This window comes from Mus caroli, unplaced genomic scaffold (genome assembly GCF_978045245.1).
Source record: "Mus caroli unplaced genomic scaffold, Mus_caroli_1 scaffold_8, whole genome shotgun sequence".
NCBI classification, from domain to species: Eukaryota; Metazoa; Chordata; class Mammalia; order Rodentia; family Muridae; genus Mus; species Mus caroli.
Window position 1 is genome coordinate 45547763 of NW_028227263.1, and position 17679 is coordinate 45565441.

The 17679-nt window shown below is 54.1% G+C and overlaps 1 protein-coding gene across 2 annotated transcripts; it reads left to right on the plus strand.

Moving 5' to 3' along the window:
• Positions 1 to 137: 137 nt before the first annotated feature.
• Relt (RELT TNF receptor) lies at positions 138 to 17679 on the plus strand. Of its 2 annotated transcripts, none has more exons than XM_029479183.2 (11): positions 138 to 429; positions 10465 to 10534; positions 11870 to 11944; positions 12064 to 12230; positions 12412 to 12491; positions 13259 to 13516; positions 14716 to 14796; positions 15095 to 15176; positions 15325 to 15579; positions 16009 to 16207; positions 16353 to 17679. In XM_029479183.2, the coding sequence occupies exons 1-11, from the start codon at positions 314 to 316 to the stop codon at positions 16398 to 16400; spliced, it is 1431 nt and encodes a 476-aa protein (XP_029335043.1). In that variant the 5' UTR covers positions 138 to 313; the 3' UTR covers positions 16401 to 17679. The 2 variants fall into 2 exon arrangements, with proteins under 2 accessions (XP_029335043.1, XP_021024269.1); XM_021168610.2 differs by having other exon boundaries at positions 143 to 247.

Sequence of the window (17679 nt, forward strand, 5' to 3'; positions counted from 1 at the left end):
TGGCCTGGCGGGAGAATCGTGAGCCCTTGGCCCGCTGAGGGGCTCGGGGTTAGGGGCCGCAAGTCAGAGTTCTGACGTCGGGGGCGGGGCCAGAAGCCGTGACGCGAGGGGCGGGGCCACGCAGCTTCCCGGCCAGACTGGCGATTCATTCAAAAGGCGCGCAGGCTGCGCGGCCGGCCCCGAGCGCTCGCCTAGCGGGGCCCCGGCGCCGCATCGGACGCTGAGCGAAGCTGGTGCTGCGGGCCAGGTAAGGAGGGCGCGCGCGGCCCTCAGCCCCGCTCTGCTGCTCCGAGGAAGTTCTCCTGCGCGGCGGATGCGTCAGCCCCGGTCTCCTGCCCGGTCCTGTCCCATCCTGGTGCTGTCTACGCGTCCCGGAGCCTCCGGGCTGCGCGTCCTCCCGGCACCGCGCGCGGCGCAGTCTGTCAGAAGGTGCGCGAGAGGAAGCAGCGGAACTTGGCGTGCAAGGGGTCGGGGGGAGCCCGGGAAACTTGGACTGACACCAAAGGCCGGCTGCGGGACGGGACGGCGGCGTCTCGGTGCGGCTGCAGCGCGGGGCGGCAGGGAAGGGGGGGGGGGTTCCTGAACGGTGTCAGCCCGTGACTGTGGGTGACACGGCGCATGAGGCGGCCTGGCCCGGGCGAACGTGTGGCTGGGACACTGGGCGGTGACGCCGAGCCTAGCGGGCGACACAGAGGGGCTCTGTGTGTGAGGCAGGCAGAGTGTGTGTGATTGTGTATGTGAAAGACCCCAGGTCACTGGGGTCACTGTGTGTGGCCTGTAGTGTGACCCGGGCTAGTTGTGAGTATAAGGTAGTACAGAGGAACCCTAAATAACTTAAGCAAGCCCTGAATCACGGGGTCACAGGGTGCATGTGGGACGGGGTCGGGGGGGAGGAGAGAGAGAGAGACAGACAGACAGACAGAGACAGAGAGAGAGAGAGAGAGAGAGAGAGAGACAGAGACAGAGACAGAGACAGAGAGACAGAGAGACTGCCTGCCTGCCTGCCTGCCTGCCTGCCTGCCTGCCTGCCTGCCTAGGACAGAGTAAGACAAGGAGGAACCTGACACCTTCCAGTGTTTGAGGGGCCAAGGAGGATCAGGAGTCTAGGGAATAAAGATCTCTCTCCAAGACACCCTTAGCGTTCAGTTTAGTGAGTTTGCACGCAGACATGACCTAGCAGAGGAAGCCAAAACTGGGTGGGCTAGCCCCTCTGGCACAGAGAAGACCTGAGGTGGTCTCAGTCTCCACTCCACGCTCTCTCTCTCTCTCTCTCTCTCTCTCTCTCTCTCTCTCTCTCTCTCTCACACACACACACACACACACACACACACACACACTGAAGTCCCCAACATCCCCAACATCTAGCAAGGCACTGTGTATTCTGTTTTGTGATCAGAATCTACCCCTGCTAAGCCTCAGTCTCCCAGTCTGCAGAGAGGTGTGAATAGCCTGTGAATCATCACTTTGGGATCCTCTATTGTTTTTGGGTCAGTCTTCTCCATTCTCCTCTCCCCTCCAGACAGAAAGACTGCAGTGGGGGTGGGGGCAGGCGTCTGCTTGTGACACAATGGAGTGGTCCAGGTTCCTATGTGTTGGTGAACAGTTGGAAACAGTCTTGCTCACAGTTGGTCAAGAAGATGTCAGGCTCCCACTCAAAAGCCACTGGCCCTTTAGATACTGAAACCTCAATCCAAAGACACTTCTCTACCCAGGTCTCCTTTTCCAGCCCCCTGGTTGGAAAGAGAGGGAATATTTGTTCTCCAGCAATGAATGGTCGTGGAGTTCTTGCTTGGTCTCTGGAAAAGGCCATTCTGAGACTCCTGCTCCCACAAGAGGGGCAGTGCCTCAATTTATGTAGAATGGGTGGCATCTGGGCTCCCTAGCTCCAGAGGTGGCAGTAGCGATGGGGTACCATATCTGATATAAGTAGTATGTGGAGGGTCTGGTTTTGGTGACCCTCTGGAAGTGGGCTTGACATTGGGGTGGGGGACAGTGACAGGCTCTCCTTTAAACACTTCATAATGTGCTGTTTTGTTGAATCCTTACAGCGGTTCTAAGATGTGGTGACTCTTAGAGGAACTGAGGCCCAGAGAACCACAGTGGCTTGTCCAAGGTCACATAGACTCAGGACAGTGCCAGGACTGGGATTCAAGCCTGCCTGTGAGGTGCTTGGAGAGGATCACCACTTTCCTGGTAGTTGCTCTTGGCATATCTGAGCTCCCATCTATCAGACTTGGGCTGGCAGGCCTGGCACAGGTGCCCCAATTGAGTTTGTAGTGAGATTCGCATGCCCACGTGGGCGTTTTAGTCTTCTTGTTCCTTCTCTGCCTCTGAGCCAGAAATCACCATGAAGACCTACCTCCTGCCTTTTAGAGCCTGCAGCTGGTCTTGGAAACATGTAACCTGGCTCTGAAGTATCTGGAGTTAGCAGCACAGCCTGGGGTGGCAAGGATGGTGACCTTCATCATACTTAAGATGTCCCCAACCCCCTATCTTTGACTCTTTCATTTGCTGTGGTGGAGAGCAAATGGAGTGACCTTGTGCTTACCCTACCCAGTCTGGGTCTCTGTCTCCCCATTCTTCCCAACAACTCTTTCTAATTCTGATCATTGCTGTGCTCGGCCTAGAGCTGAGGCTGGGGATCAGGGTGTCCCTCAGTTCTCCCTGGAATGACTGGAGCTGTGCTTTTGGGGCTGATGAAAATAGCTGTCTTGGTCTCCAGGGGCTGAGCCCAAGTTATTTCCATCCCCAGCCCAGAGGTAGAAATAGCTCAGGGCCAGGAGAAGGAGAGAGGGGAGAAGGGTTAACTAAGGGTTAACCTTCCCTTCTGGCCCAGCCTCTGTGGAGCCCCCCAGCTCTACTGTATGCCCCACCCAAGCCAAACCATTCTGGGAACTTGGGCCTCTGGGGATGAAAGTGGGGCCAAGCTGGGTTTCTGTTTGGTGTGGTTGTTGCTACAGGGAGGTGCCTGTGTCTGCCATTGGTAGGAAGCATAGAGGGGCCCACCTTACAGAGCCAGCAGGCTCAGCCCCTCCATACACTGGGAGAGACTAGTTCAAAGAATGGCAGGGCACATAGCCCCTAGCATTGCGGGCATAGCTCTCCTGTCCACTTTCCATCTTGCCACTTGATCCCTGGACGCTTGGCAGCAGGGCAGCAGGTTCTATCACAGCTTTGCAATCTTCTGCCCCAGCTTTGGCTTTCTCTGTGTGTCCAGCTGCTTTTTTGTTTTGGTTTGGATTGGTTTTTCAGTACTATGGATTGAACCCAGCCTTGCACATGCTAAGCTGGTAGATGGAGACAGCAGTCAGCATTACATCCCTGCTGTGTGCTCAGCCCCTAAGGCTATCAGATCTTTGCCCCTGTCCTCCAGACAGTCCTCAGTCCTTGTAGTCACAGGCAAGGAAGCCAGGATTCAGAGGAGAAGACATTTTAGAGACCCTAGTGCCACTGGAATCTACAGCCAGGTCTATGGCCTTGAAGCTCAGACTTCTTTCCTGGGCCACCCTGGGAAAGACGAGCACTCTATAAATAAACTGCCCATGTGTGCCTGGTTGGTTAGCACAGCTGGAGGGGGATGGAGAGGCCTTGTGTGGTCAATTAGAGGCAGGGTCCGAGCGTGAGTTTGGAGAAGGGACTAAACTTGGCCCTGTGCATCCTCAGCCATGAGAGCCGTGAGAGCCTATGGGCCCTGCACTCTGCTTCCTTGCTGCTCCCTCAGGCAGCCTCCTTACCACTGGGAAGGGTCAAAGGAGCCTAGAACTGATGGCTGAGTGGGTCCTCTCATAGGAAGACTTCCTGAAGACCAGAGTGAGGCTGGGCTCAGGGCTACTGGTAAAGAGTTGCTGTTAGCCTGTGTGGTCTGGATCTTGCCCACACCATGAGGTCAGCTGAGTAGGCACAATTGCCCCAAGTTATGGACTGCATGTGAACGGTTGAACTTGTCTGCCCAGTCCTCTACCTTCCTGACTCTGTAGTCTCAATACACACAACCCTCTGCCGGGTTCCTCACAGCATGCTTTCAGCACCCAATCAGCCACCCTGGATGGCCTTGACTGGACACTTTGTTTTGAGCCTAAGTTCATCTGTGACACTGGAGAGGCTGTGCTGTGAGAACGTGCTTCTTGGCTACCATTGCTTAGGTGAGATCCCAAATATCCATATCCTATAAGGCCCTGAATCACATGAGAGGTTAAGTAACTGTTCAAGGTCACAGATCTACTTAGTGACAGAGCCAGAGCTTCAGCCTAGGTGGACTGCTCCAGAGCCTGGTCATATATGCCACCCAGACCTCAGCACCATTCCCCTGGGTAGGGCCTCATTCCCCAGCACCCAAGCCTAAGGAATTGGAGAGTGAACTGCAGTTCTGTTGTTTCTCCTCAGTCTCTCCCTACATTTCTGCTCCAGTCAACCAACTTGGGATGATGGGGTCAGGGCTTATGCTGAGCAGTCTCTAGACCATCCTGGCTCATTATCAATTCAATGCAAAGTGGAGGTGTGTGGTCAGGGCTGTAGCCAAGCTGACTTCTGTGGGGGAGGAGTAGCAACAAGAATAAGGGATGAACTGAGTGTTTTCCAGCACCTTCTGGGCCCGCCCTGCTATCCTGTCTTACAACTAAAGGAGGTAGTCCAGGTATGGTCATGGTTCTTAAAGATTGGTGTGGGTTAAATCAGGCCCTTGAAAGCAGTGGAGTGTCAGGTGTGGGTGACATGGGCAAGAGCTGCCTGCTGCTTTTCTCCTCTCCAGGGTTGGTTGGTAAGCTGGGTTACCTTCCACATCTGTTTCCTTTCAAACAAATATTACATAAGTTTGTTTACTCTATACTGACAGGGTGGTGTGTGGAAGTCAGGACAACCTGCTGCAGTCAGTTTTTCCCTTCCACCATGTGGATTCTGGTCATTGAACCCAGGCCATTCAGTGTTGGTGGCAAGTGCCTTAACACTGGCCCTAGACCAAGCTCCTACAGGTTACTCAACTACCTCAGCCTCCTTTTTGCAAGTATGGATCGTGGAAGCCTGTGTTGAGAGATCCAGCGAGACTCAGGCTGGAGAGGAGATGGGACATGTGAGAGGGTCCTTGGGAAACCACAGACCTGTTCTAGGGGTGACTGCCTAGTCTCAGACACTCTTCTCTATCTCCAGACTTGTCAGGAGGGAGAAGATTGCATTCATTTCCTACTCAGACTGGAGGAGCTGAGAGCCAGATCTGGCTGCCTCAGCCCTTTTCTTAGCCTTAAGGAGGCAATTAGCCCTTTCAGCCCCACCTGCCCCCTTACCACCGGAGCTGCTGAAATGTATGCCCAGTGGCAGCCAGGAGGGCTGAGGAACAGAACCATGCCCAGTTCCTGCTGCTTGGAAGTGTGTGTGGAATAGGACTCTGAGGATCCACACAGGAGAATACTCTAGTGTGAGTGATCTACGTAGTTATGGCTGCCCAGAACTAGGAAGAAAGCAGGGAGTGGGGTGCCTTTCTTTTTGCATAGACTCTAGACAGCTTTTTGTTTAACTCTGGGCCTTCAGCCTCAACAGCAGCTCTGGAAGCTGCTCTTCCTGCTTCTGGGAATTCCCAGATTTTCCATCTTCTTGCTTCCTATAGTTTGCAGTGCTTTTCTGTATGATCTGGTACAAATTAGCACACTCTACAAATAAGCATGGTGCGGGCCGTTCTCAGAGGCCCTGAGGCTGCCAGGTGGGGAACACACATCTTTTGGGCATTGCCTACATCTTTCTGGTAAACCTTAAGTTGAGCCCCCTTCCACACATACCTACACTAGCCTTCCTGCTACCAGATTGGCAAGCACTCTTGAAAGGGCCTGCCTGCAGAGTCAGAACTAGGCTTCAGAGTTGGGAAGGCAGAGATGAGGCAGTTCTGGCCTCCATCCCTGCTTTAGTACTTATAGGCCATGGGACCCCCCCACAGGTGACTTACCTCAACCTGTTAACTCAAGTCTGAAAGGGACTAGTCACGTCTATGGGAATTGAGGTGAGCCAGGGTGAGGGATAGTCCCCAGTTGAGGTTGGCCCCCTTCTGTTAGGGAAGCCAGCAGTGCTTCACAGCCTTAACTGGTGCCCAGTGTGGGCACTGCCCTACTTCAGCCCCAGTTGCCAGGGAACCACTGGCAACTTTACTAACCTGGATTTCTCTATTGATGTTGCTTTTGTTGCTGCCTGGTGCAGCCACTGCTGAGGAAAGCTTGTGTCCAGCTGTGTTTCCAGGCAACCCTTGCCTCTAGAGGCTGCAGAGAAGGCCACAGGCTGGAAAGCAGAATCTGCCTTCTTACCTGCCCTACCCCAGGTGGGCCCTGATCCCCCCCTCCCTCTCTCTCAGTGCCCTCACTTGGCTGGCAGCCTAGCTCACCTGCCTGCCCAGAGGCAAATCACTCAGTGTTTTGCTTCCTCTGCTTAACTCTTCGGGGTTCCCATAGGCTCTGGGAAAAGTACAAGCTCAGCATGACCTGGACTCTGCTTGCAGTCTTCCCAGACTCCTCTCCTGCACCTCCCACCCCTACCTTACTAATCACTGATCCTAAGTACAAAAGAGAACCTCCCCGCCCTTCACACTTACAGGTCAGACATGTGCACTTCCTTCTTAAACATTTACACATGGGGAAACTGAGTCATGGTGTAGTGTAGTATGTACTTTTGAGTGTGTACTTACTCCGCGCCAGTCCTATGCCTAGAACTAAATGCGAATTCTCTTTTCATGTTCACATGAGTCCTCTGTACCGGCTCCATAGCCTCACAGACAGTGAAGAACCGAGGAGGACAGGCTTGTGTTCAGTGATGTTTCCCCAGGTTAGCAGACGGCTTCAGAACCAAGTTAAGAGAAACCCTGCCAGCTGGGCAATGGTGGTGCACACCTTTAATCCCAGCACTTGGGAGGCATAGGCAGGCAGATTTCTGAGTTTGAGGCTAGCCTGGTCTACAGAGTGAGTTCCAGGGCAGCCAGGGCTATACAGAGAAACCCTGTCTCGAAAAAACAAAACAAGAGAAACCCTGCCTCTAGACTCCTTTACCAGTAGTGTGTGCTCTCTCTGGCCCACCTTCTCTGGCATAACTAATCCAGTCTACTGAAGACATCTCTTCTGCTTCTCATCTCCAGTACAGCACATAGCCAGCGTAGCCCTGGGCATAAAGGACAGCTTGTGGTGAGAAAGAGGCTGGGCAAATGGCACCATAGCTAAGGGGAGGTAGTGGTTGGGGGAACCTCCAGGAGGAAGTGACTTTGAACTACACTCTGGAGGAAGAGTAGGTGTTGGCCAAAAGTGATAGGAGGGGTTTCTGAGCAGAGGAAACAGCAGGTAACTCATCTCTGTGACTTGAAAGAAGCTACAAGAAGCTGAGAAAGAAACCTAAGGTGGCTGGCGTATGTGTGCATATTTGTGTAAGGAGGTTTTCAGAGGTACATGGGAAAGCCATGGGTGGGTGAGTGGCTCAGGGCACACAAACATCTGTCGGGACACCTAGGCTGCAGGTACTGATAACCAGAGGTCAGAAGAAGAGGGCAGAGGCCTGGGGAGATCTCTGGGAGTGTGCTAGGGGGGCGGTGGCTGAGGCCAGGGGTAAACCCACAGCTTCAGTTCTAGGAAAGAGGAAGCAGCCTAAGGCTGGGGGGTGGGGAGCAGGCAGGGCTGGCAGTACAGCTTCCTCTTTCTGAGGCCTCTAGGACCCTCCTCCCTTGGGGAACTTCTACTGCAGCTTCTATGGCAGCTTGGATTCTGCTGTAGCTTTGCTAGCTGGCTTGCACTCAAGGAATTTCTGTTCTCATTGTTTGGGCACTTTTGTAGAGGACTAGGTTTTTTCTTTTGAAAAGCCCCCCTTTTCCCCAGGCTCTGAGCACATTTGGTAGAGGCATCAGGTCCCATGCCTGGGTTAGGTGCTGGGCTTTGTGGTGAGTAAAGCAGACCCCGTGCCCTGACTGCTGTCTGCTTGGGGGACACGCTGTGAACAAGCAAGCCAACAAATACTTAATGACCACCCCACGGGGTGTGGGGAGGAAATCCCGTGACCGGCTTCATGACAGGCTTCTGCACAGGAGATAAACAACCCATCCTGTGGATGAGGAAACTGAGGCTAGGGAAGCCGGGAGCTCAAGAGTCACAGGGGATTAGTAGCTGTGAGGATGCTCAGGGTTAGGAGACTTGGAGGAGTGGCCTTTGAGCGAACTTCCTTCTCTACTGGAACTCTGCCTCTTCAACTCTGTGTGGTTAGAGTGTCTCTCCTCCCTCAGGTACCCTGGAGCTGGAAGGGCTTCGTGGGCATTACCCTTTACTCTTGGGCTGCAGTGTTCCCATTTCTGGCATCTGTCTTCCAGGAGGTGTTAGGCTGTGGGGTATCACTGAGTGTTTGGCCTTCTAGATGAGAGAAGTATGGGGAAGGGCTCTACTGACCCTTCCTAGCCTAGGAGAGTCTGTGAGCTTGTTTTCCCATGGGTTTCCAGGGCAGTGTTTCGGATCCTAGAGGACTGGGAGGCAGAGGCTGAAGCAGCAGGTGTGCACACGTGTGCATGTGCCTGAGCAGGCAGAAGGGGGTGGGAGTAGGGGTTCAGTCTGGTTAGAGAGGGGGCATGCAGCCAGACTGCAGTAAGTGCCAGGTTTGTGGTAATTAGAAGGTGCATAATTAGAAGGCAGGGGGTGCTGAGTGGCGGCTGCCAGTGGATATGCCTGAGTGGGCCCACTATGGCTTGGAGACTGGGCCTCTGGACCCTCACTTTCCTCCAGGAAGTCTCCGGATCACTTGGTTTCTGGCCTGTCTGCAGATGAACAACTTTGTGGCCTCTCCTTGTGGCTCAGGTCACTCAGTAGGTACAATTAGGGTCCGGGTGGTCTTGGGCCTCTTGCATCTGGGGTTTTACCTCTTACTTTTCATCCCTTCTCCTAGCTGTCTAAACTTCCTGGGAATCTGAAGGGCTGCTGGGGCTGGGAGCATGCTGTGGAGACAACCTGAAGACTTGGGGTTTGTGGTCAGGTCTGTGGTGGTGAGATCCTTTGAAGAACTGGAGAGGCCATAGGAGATGGCCTTGAGGGGACACAGAGCCAGGGAGAGTTAAAAGGCACTGGTGCAGAACCTGGAAGGCAGTTTTGTGACCGAATTTAAGGAAGGACAGGCCAAGGGATGAGTCCGGATTGCACCTGCTGAGTGTTGACTGCCACATGTGGCCTTTACCTACTCTGGAGCCTGGCCTTCCCTGTCTCTGGTTTTCCCCTTAGTTGGCCTGAGGCCCAAGAGGCGCCTGCTGCCAGTGACCTGGAGAGTCCCTGGATGATGTGATGGCAGCTCCTCCCCCATCCCTTGGGTGTAACCTGAACCCCTGGCCCTGCTAAGGTCTCTGTGGGGCCAGGCCCAGGTCAGGTGGCCGATAGGTTTCCTCTGCTCCACTCTGATTCCCAGCCAGGAAGCCTGGCTCCCAGCAGAGAGGGGGCTTCCTGCAAATAATCAGTCCTCTGTCAGCCTTGGCATCAGGCATCCTGTGAGCCCTCATCCAATGGTGTGGAGGAGCGCTAGGCCTGTGAGCACCCTTGGGTTTCAGAAGTTGCTAATAGCTTGTATTGAGACTTGATGAACACCCTATTCTAGCCTATGACCCTGAAGCCAGGTCTCTGGGAAATACACATGAACTTTCTGTTGTCTAATCTGAATCCTTTCTGCCACTCCAACCTTGTCTACTAGCTAGAGACTTCTCTAGAGGTAGTGCTGTCTTGGTATCAAAGGGAGTCTCACTCAGCCTGGGGCCAGTGGGCTGGGGGGAGCTGGCATCGATGGTTCTCTGAAACATCTCAGAGTGTCTTCTGTGGACATTGGTGTTCTAATTTCCTAGTGCAGAAGCATGTCTGGCATACAGGAGTTGCTGGAGAGGCTCCAGCTGGCTGAATGCTAGCTATGGTGACACTCCCAGGTCTGCCATGACACATGGGCAGGTCGAGATGCAAGCACATATGCCCAGGCCTCCCTGGGAGAAGTATAGAGGAGGAACAGGTGACAGAGCAGAAGGGGTGTGACTTTTAGAAGTACTTCCACATACAGGCCTTTGAGCTGGGCGTGAAGGATTAGGGCCTTCCTGTAGCAGAACCTGCAAGAATTAAGGCAGTGTGAGAGTGCTCTGGGAGCTGTGGGAAGCCGAGCTAGAGGCAGTAGCCATTTTAAGCCCAGCTCAGCTCTTCCCCAGCTTCTTTCCTCTTGGCCCTGTCTGGTTCCTCTGGACACCTGGCTGTGTATGGAAGGGGAAGGAAGCGCTTCCCTCTGGGAAACCTGAACTCGAGAGCCATCAGCTTCCCTCCAGTCTTTGCCTGTAAGGCTGGCCCTAAACATGTCAGTTCTATTTCTGCTCAGACCTGCATCACCATGTGGGGCAAATGCTTGCCTAGCACCCAGCAGCAGTCCTGCCATCGTGAATGTGGCTAGGAGGGAGACAGCAGCTGCCTGCCTGGTCTGGCTGCTCTCCTGAGCTTCCTTTATCTGCCCTAGGTCAATGTCACTCCAGGGCCTGATGATGAAGCGGATCTTGGTGTGCTGGCCCCTGTCTTGCCTCTTTGTGGTGAGTTGGGGAAGGGCCCAGAGAAACTAGAATAGTTGGAATCTGAGCATGCAATCAACACTCCAAGAGTGGGGGGATGCAGGTCCTGCTCTGGAGCCTCGGGCTCTGGGGAACTTAAATGCTTGCCTCCTTCTGGGAAGAATCCAAGGCCTTCAGACCCAGTGAAGCACCTACTAGTATTACCTGGCATTCGGTAGTGATACTGTAGAGACAGACACAATCTCTTCTACTCATGACATCCAAACCAGAGAATAGAGCTTTCCCAAGCAATTCGTACGTGGGCCGGAGGGATTTCCTAGCATTTGCAGGCATGGCAGAGGGCAAGGTGCTTGCCTCCTGCCGGTGTGGGACAGGTGGAGGATAGGTGGGGACCTGAAAGAAATTGAATAACTCATGAGCTGGATGTAGGCCCTATATTAGTTGAAGGAAGCCTCGATTCTGGGGCTGGAGTCAGAGCACCTACAGACTTGTAGCCTCAGGCAGATCTGAGGTCTGATCTGTGGTGATCTTTCTGCTGTAATTCTGGACTCAGGAAGAACAAGCCAACGTCTCCAAGAGGTAGCCTGCAGCCTTAGCAGTTGTTGGGAGCCAGGCTGACGTTCTACCTTCAGGGTAACTGGCCCTGGAGCCTCCTAGCCCTAGTAGCTGTGGCCAAGTTGGAGGACAGGGCCCACAGTCAGAGTCAGGGCAAGTAGTGCATTCAATTGAGTGGGAAGCAAAGGGAGGCCATCCGAGAGGTGCTAGCAGTCCATATCTAGAAGAGTTCCTTTGGAACGTGGCATCCCCTGTTTAGGTGCAAGGTATGAATGGGGTGGCCTTGGCACAGGGGGGAGGTCACAGAGAAGGATGTGGTCTCAGACTCAGCTCTGGGCCCAGAATAGTAAGCACCAGCTGCAGACTTGGCTCTAGGCATGATAAACAGAGGGGAGTTAATGACATGCTCAGCTTCAGGGTGAGGGAGGCGTGCAGCAGAGGGGAGACAATCTCAGAGGAATTCGGAAGCCTTTCCTCCTCGTCTGTCTGGGGTGAGGAGGTGTAACTCATCTGAAAGGGCTGTAATTCAGAGGCTCAAGGGCTTGAGGTCCTGATCCTGTCTGGGGCTTTCCAGTATTTTCCAGAAGCAGATATAATTCTCTTTACCCAGACACTGGCAGTGCAGCAGATCTGGCTGAGGCAGGCTCTAAGAGTATCCCCAAAGCCTGGGTTGGGAGCCTGTGTAGTCTGCCATTCATGCTCTGTTCAGGAAGTAGGTAGTGAGCAGATGACCCTGCAGGCCCCATCTTTTAACAGTCTTCCTCTGTCACCATGTCCTCTGTTCCACCTGCATTCTTCCAGCTGCTGCCCTGGCCCCTGGCCACTCCAACACCAATAACTCCTTGGCTGTGTCCACCTGGCAAAGAGCCTGACCCGGTGAGCGATGTGCTGTCCTGTCCCGGGATGATTCCTGAGGGCAGAGGGGAGGCCTCAGCCTGGATGCCCAGGGGCTTCTGGCCTGCCTTCAGGCTTGTAATCTCCTTCCTTTCCCACAGGATCCAGGACAGGGCACACTATGCAGAACTTGCCCCCCAGGAACCTTTTCAGCCTCATGGAACTCCTATCCATGCCAGCCTCATTACCGCTGCAGCCTTCAAAAGAGGCTGGAGGCCCAGGCTGGCACAGCAACTCATGATACAATGTGTGGAGACTGCCAGCATGGGTGAGCACAGGGTGAAGTGGGGCTTATGCTGGGGTCTTGTCCCACTGCTCCCTCAGTGGGCCTCTTTCCATCTGTGACATGGATAGGGGGACCGTTGAGGGCACTTGGTAGGAAGGAATCCAATTTTTCCTAAGGACAGGTTTTTATTTCTGGACCTCAATGACATCTTCCCTTCCTGCAGGTGGTTTGGGCCACAGGGAGTTCCTCATGTTCCGTGTCAGCCATGTTCCAAGGCACCTCCAAGTACTGGTGGCTGTGATGGTGAGTGGTAGGTCAGGTGGGGTAGGAAAGGGGGTCAGGGCACTTGAGTCTAGAAGTGCCTGCAGCATCCATGTAGGGAAGTGGGGTCCTCTTACAGCCTATAGGGGAACAGGCAGCCAGAAATTGTTCAGCAGTATATGGCCAGCCACCTTCCTGACCTTTGAGTAATAGAGACAATCCAGCATCAGGCAGCTACCGTTATTAGGATCAGAGTTCATATCCTGTTCGGTCCTATTGTCCCTATCCTTTCTGTAAGAACCCTAAAGATGCATGAGCCAGCCACCCCTTGAGGCTACTAACTCATGTGCTCTTGTGAGAAGGCGAAATCCTGTGTCCCTTTGCCCAGGAGTGTACCATGTATGTGTATCTGTCTGCTTCATACACGTGTATGAGGGGCAGATGTAGGCTGAGGCCCAAGGAAGCCTCACTGGATAATCGACTGGATGGACAAGGAAGAGTGGCATGAGCTGGCCTTTGTCTTCTTAGTGTGGCAGGGTAGGCTGTATGGGGACTTCAGTTTTCCCCCAGCTTCATGTTCAGATTCTTGGACTTGCTGCCACCATTCCTGCCCCAAGCCTTCTATCCAGACCTAGCTGGGGCTCCCAAGGCAGGACCAGGGCAAGATCGCCATCATCTTGTCTGTGGTGAAGTGGTCAGATGCAGCAGGTCAGGCAGAGAGCCTTTCTGGGGCTGAGAAGGGGCGCTACCAGCCCAGCAACTTCTTTATGTTTTTCTCTGCTTCCTTGCTTTCATCCCATGATGTTCAGAGTCAGGGCGGCGGGGCCGGCGTGGTGTCGAAGTGGCAGCAGGTACCAGTAGCAACGGTGAACCTCGGCAGCCCGGGAATGGTACTCGGGCAGGCGGTCCTGAGGAGACGGCTGCCCAGTATGCAGTGATTGCCATCGTTCCTGTCTTTTGTCTCATGGGGCTTCTGGGCATCCTGGTGTGCAACCTGCTCAAGCGGAAGGGCTACCATTGCACAGCCCAAAAGGAAGTTGGGCCCAGCCCTGGTGGAGGAGGCAGTGGTAAGCCCCAGCTGGGTTCACATGGGGAGGCTAGGGGCTTTAGAGGAAACCTTCCTGGTCTGGGATTGACAGGGGAGGGCTAATCCGGAAGGCCTCCAGGAGGTGCTGTGCCTTGGGCAACAGTGTTGGCTAACACGGAGGGTGATAGGGGCTGCGCTATGGCAATGGGCAGAGGTAAGATAGTGAGTGTGTCAAGTAGAGTTGGTAAGATTCCTGCTCTGGGTGAGGCCTTGCTCCACCATAGGATTGAGACTCTGTAGGGGCCACAGGCTATAGTTGTTTGGTTCAAAATGACTTCTGGTGGCCTCTGGTCTGAAGCATGGGAGTGCCCTACATCAGGTGGGGCTGGCAGAGCCACTGCTCCGGCAGGCACTACGCAGGGTTCAGGTTTCAGCTCCACTGTAGTTTTAGATACAAGTACTAGAATAAGAGGGAGAGGGCCTTGAGCTCATTTCTTCTCTTGCTTACCAATGCCTCGAAGTGTAGAGATCTCATGGACACATATGCACTGCTCTGGGCTGTCAGGAACCTTATGGCCAAGTCAAGAGAAATACAACCTCTCCCATGCTTGCTCCCAGGACCCCCTCCAGCTCCTAACCCTGAATCATGGAGTGAGCGGGTAGGAAGATAGCACATCAGGGCCATTTGACTTTGGACTGTACTTCTGCTAGTCTAGCGACCTTAACTACTGCCTGCTGCCTGCTGCCTGTGTATACAATTTTGGAAATATGCTTACTGGCTTAGGACCCATCACAACAGCCCATTCTCACATCCTTGATGTTTAAACCCAACGCTGTTAAATAGTTTCCTGGACAGGATGGTGTGCAGAGAGGTAATAGACCTGGAGAGGTGTTGAGAGTTCTGAGCATGGAGGGCCCATAGCTCCCTAAGGCCAAGAAAGGTCCAGTGACTAGCTGGGAGAGGCTGGTGCAGTATGCAGGGATATGGTTTTCAGATGGTCCTTAGACCACTGAGCACTTGGAGTTTCTGGGTGCAGGATAACAAAGATGACAGCATACTTTTTTGAGTCTAGGTAGTCCACTGGTAATGGACTTAGTTAGCTGTCTTGTCACCTGAGCGCCACAGTAGATTTTGCTGCAACTCAAAGTAAGGCCTGTGGCGCCCTCTGCCAGCAGATCCTGGTGTAGCCTGGAGTCCCATTTTGCCTAGAACCATGGGTTCCTTTTTTTTTTCTCCAGGGATTAATCCTGCCTATAGGACTGAAGATGCCAACGAGGACACCATTGGAGTCCTGGTGCGCCTGATCACAGAGAAGAAAGGTAAAGAGAGGGTCTCTCTTTCATCCTATGCCTGGGAGCGGAGGGTCTTCTCCTAGAGCCTTAGCTAATACTTGGGGGAATAATACCTGCCCAGCTCTGCCTCCAAAGCCTCAGTTTGATGGGGGCTCTGACCCTGGGTGCTGCATTTTTGCCTTTGATCTTGACTGGTAAGGGATGGAGGAAGGGCACATAGTTCGGGCCCTAGGACAGGGATGTGGGAGAAGGCAGGGGCTATCCGCTGAGATGGGTGGGATGCTCCTGTAATTTGGAGCTAGGTTCTGACTCCACCTGCCCACAGAGAATGCAGCGGCCCTGGAGGAGCTGTTGAAAGAATATCACAGCAAACAGCTGGTACAGACAAGCCACAGGCCTGTACCCAGGTGAGGGGTGGGGCCCTTAGATAATTAGCTTGCCTCCTGGGGATTTCCTCTTGGGTCTGCTCCCTTTCATGCCACCTTTGTCCCTTTCCTTGATGGGGTATCTTTTTCTGGCTTGCTCCAATGACCATTTCTGCTCTTCTTCCTGCAGGCTGCTGCCGGCCTCACCCAGTATGCCCCACATCTGCCCGCATCACCACCACCTCCACACTGTGCAGGGCCTGGCCTCACTCTCTGGCCCCTGTTGTTCCCGTTGTAGCCAGAAGTGGCCAGAGGTGCTGCTATCTCCTGAGGCAGCAGCTGCCACCACTCCTGCTCCCACCCTTCTGCCTACTGCATCCAGGGCTCCCAAGGCTAGTGCCAAGCCAGGACGTCAGGGCGAGATTACCATCTTGTCTGTGGGCAGGTAAGGTGGGCAGACATAGCAGAGTTGTGGAATAACTTGAAGGCCTGGATAAAAGCAAGTCTGTGGGTTAGCTTAGTGCTGACTAGCCTTTCCTGGGCATCTCTGGGTAGTGTAGGTGGCCAAAAGGGTCATCATTTCCCAGCTGTGCTATGTCACATGGAGCTCTTGGGTCCCTGAGGCACACACAGTCTTGGTGTTATCATACCCAGGACTTCTTAGGCCAAGGGTCTGTCTGTACCCCACTAACTAGATGTGGGGTTGCTGGGAGCTGGATACAAATAGCTGGGGGGCTGAGAAGGACTCCTGAGTAGTCTAACAGGCTCAACCTGTGTGTGATCTTGGAAATTGCAGGGTGACCTAGTAGGAGCTGCCTTCTTTGGCCTGGGTTTCCCCTCTGATGAGGGGTGTTGGTACCACCTCTCCCTATAGGTTCCGTGTGGCTCGTATTCCTGAGCAGCGGACCAGTTCATTGTTATCTGAGGTGAAGACCATCACGGAGGCTGGGCCTTCAGAGGGTGATCTCCCTGACACCCCACAGCCTGGTCTTCCCCCCGAGCAGCGGGCACTGCTGGGAAGTGGTGGGAGCCATACTAAGTGGTTGAAGCCCCCAGCAGAGAACAAGGCTGAGGTGAGTGCTTGGAGTTGCAGTGGGGGGTGGGGGGAGGGTTAGTACCTGGGTCAACCCTGACAGAAGAGAGGCCCATGAAGGCAGTATGGGGAGCTCAGGTGGCAGCCTCTTGACTCAGCTCTGACCCTTCAATCCTGACCTCCAGGAGAACCGCTATGTGGTCCGGCTAAGTGAAAGCAGCCTGGTCATCTGATGGGCTGTCTAGAATTAGACACTCTGCCCTGTCCTGGGAGGTTCTGAAGGCTTCCTACAGGAGGGAGAGCTGCAGCTGGGACTGAGGACCAAGATGCAAAGGCCAAGTCCTGGAGGTGGGACCGTCCGCCCCACTGAGGAGGCAGCCTGCGGCACAGCACGTGAGCAGGAGATCAAGAGCCCACCCTATCCCTGCAGCCCCGGTTACTTCCATGCAGGGTGCTGTAACCCTGTGCCTGCCCTGAACACATCATAGGAGCCCTCTGTCCCTTAGAGGTCTGGTTTGGTGGAGGAGTGGTATCTGTACCTGGTCCTAAGCTTGTGCCTTGGGAACTAGCCACTCTTGCCCATGTCCTGGACCCTGGATGTGACTCCCTCTCTTCTGGCAGGCCCTATAAAGGGAAGGGGTAGCAAAGAGCCCTGTACTGGAGACAGAGTACCTGGGTTCCAATCCTGGGCTTATCCCTAGGTACTGACTGTGACATAGGGGAGGAGAACTCAGTTCCCAGGACCTCTCCAGCTCTTTGCAGATTCTGGGCTGAGTCCTGTTGGGGGGAGCTTGACTTTGCTACCCTCCCATTAGTAGCTTTATCTGGCCTGTTTTTGCTGCTTCCTGGGCCTTGGCCTTCATGGCTCCCATGGGACTGTCTATTATGGTGATGCCTTCAGAAGGGGCTTAATGCATGAGCCTGCCCCTACCCTGCTATTTTTAATGAAACTGAAAAATGACTTGACTTGGACAGGGCTCTCTGGTGCAGAGCCTCAGTCCACCCTGCTGCCCTCAATCTCTGGAGCTGTGGGAAGAGGAGACTGGCGGGCTAGGGAGTGTCTGCAGCCTGTAGTTTTTCAATGCCCCTGTGGTACAGTATCTGCCTGAGATTTGGGTAGCAGGGGTGACTGCCAATCCAGCCTGTCTTAGTCTCTGCTCTGGCTCAGTGCCTCATTATTTATGTGGGGCCGTGCAGGCGCGGGGCCCACTGTCCATCCCATTTCTTATTTATTGAAACCTGCTGTTGCCCTGCCCCTACATCTCCAGCCCCACACACTTGAGTAATAAAAGGTGGAAAATGTCGTCACGAGGTGCTTCCTTTCCCTGTATCTTCTCTGAAAACTGCTCACCTCCAGGGCTCTGCCAGGTGTGCACACATCGTCCTCCCCCTCATCAGCACCTTCCTCTGAAACCAGGGAAACAGGCAGAGGTGGCTCCTCGTCTCATCCTCACCGAGGTCCCCAGAGGCCAGGTTCCCCAATAGAAATACAGGCTGAGCCATATGTGTGAT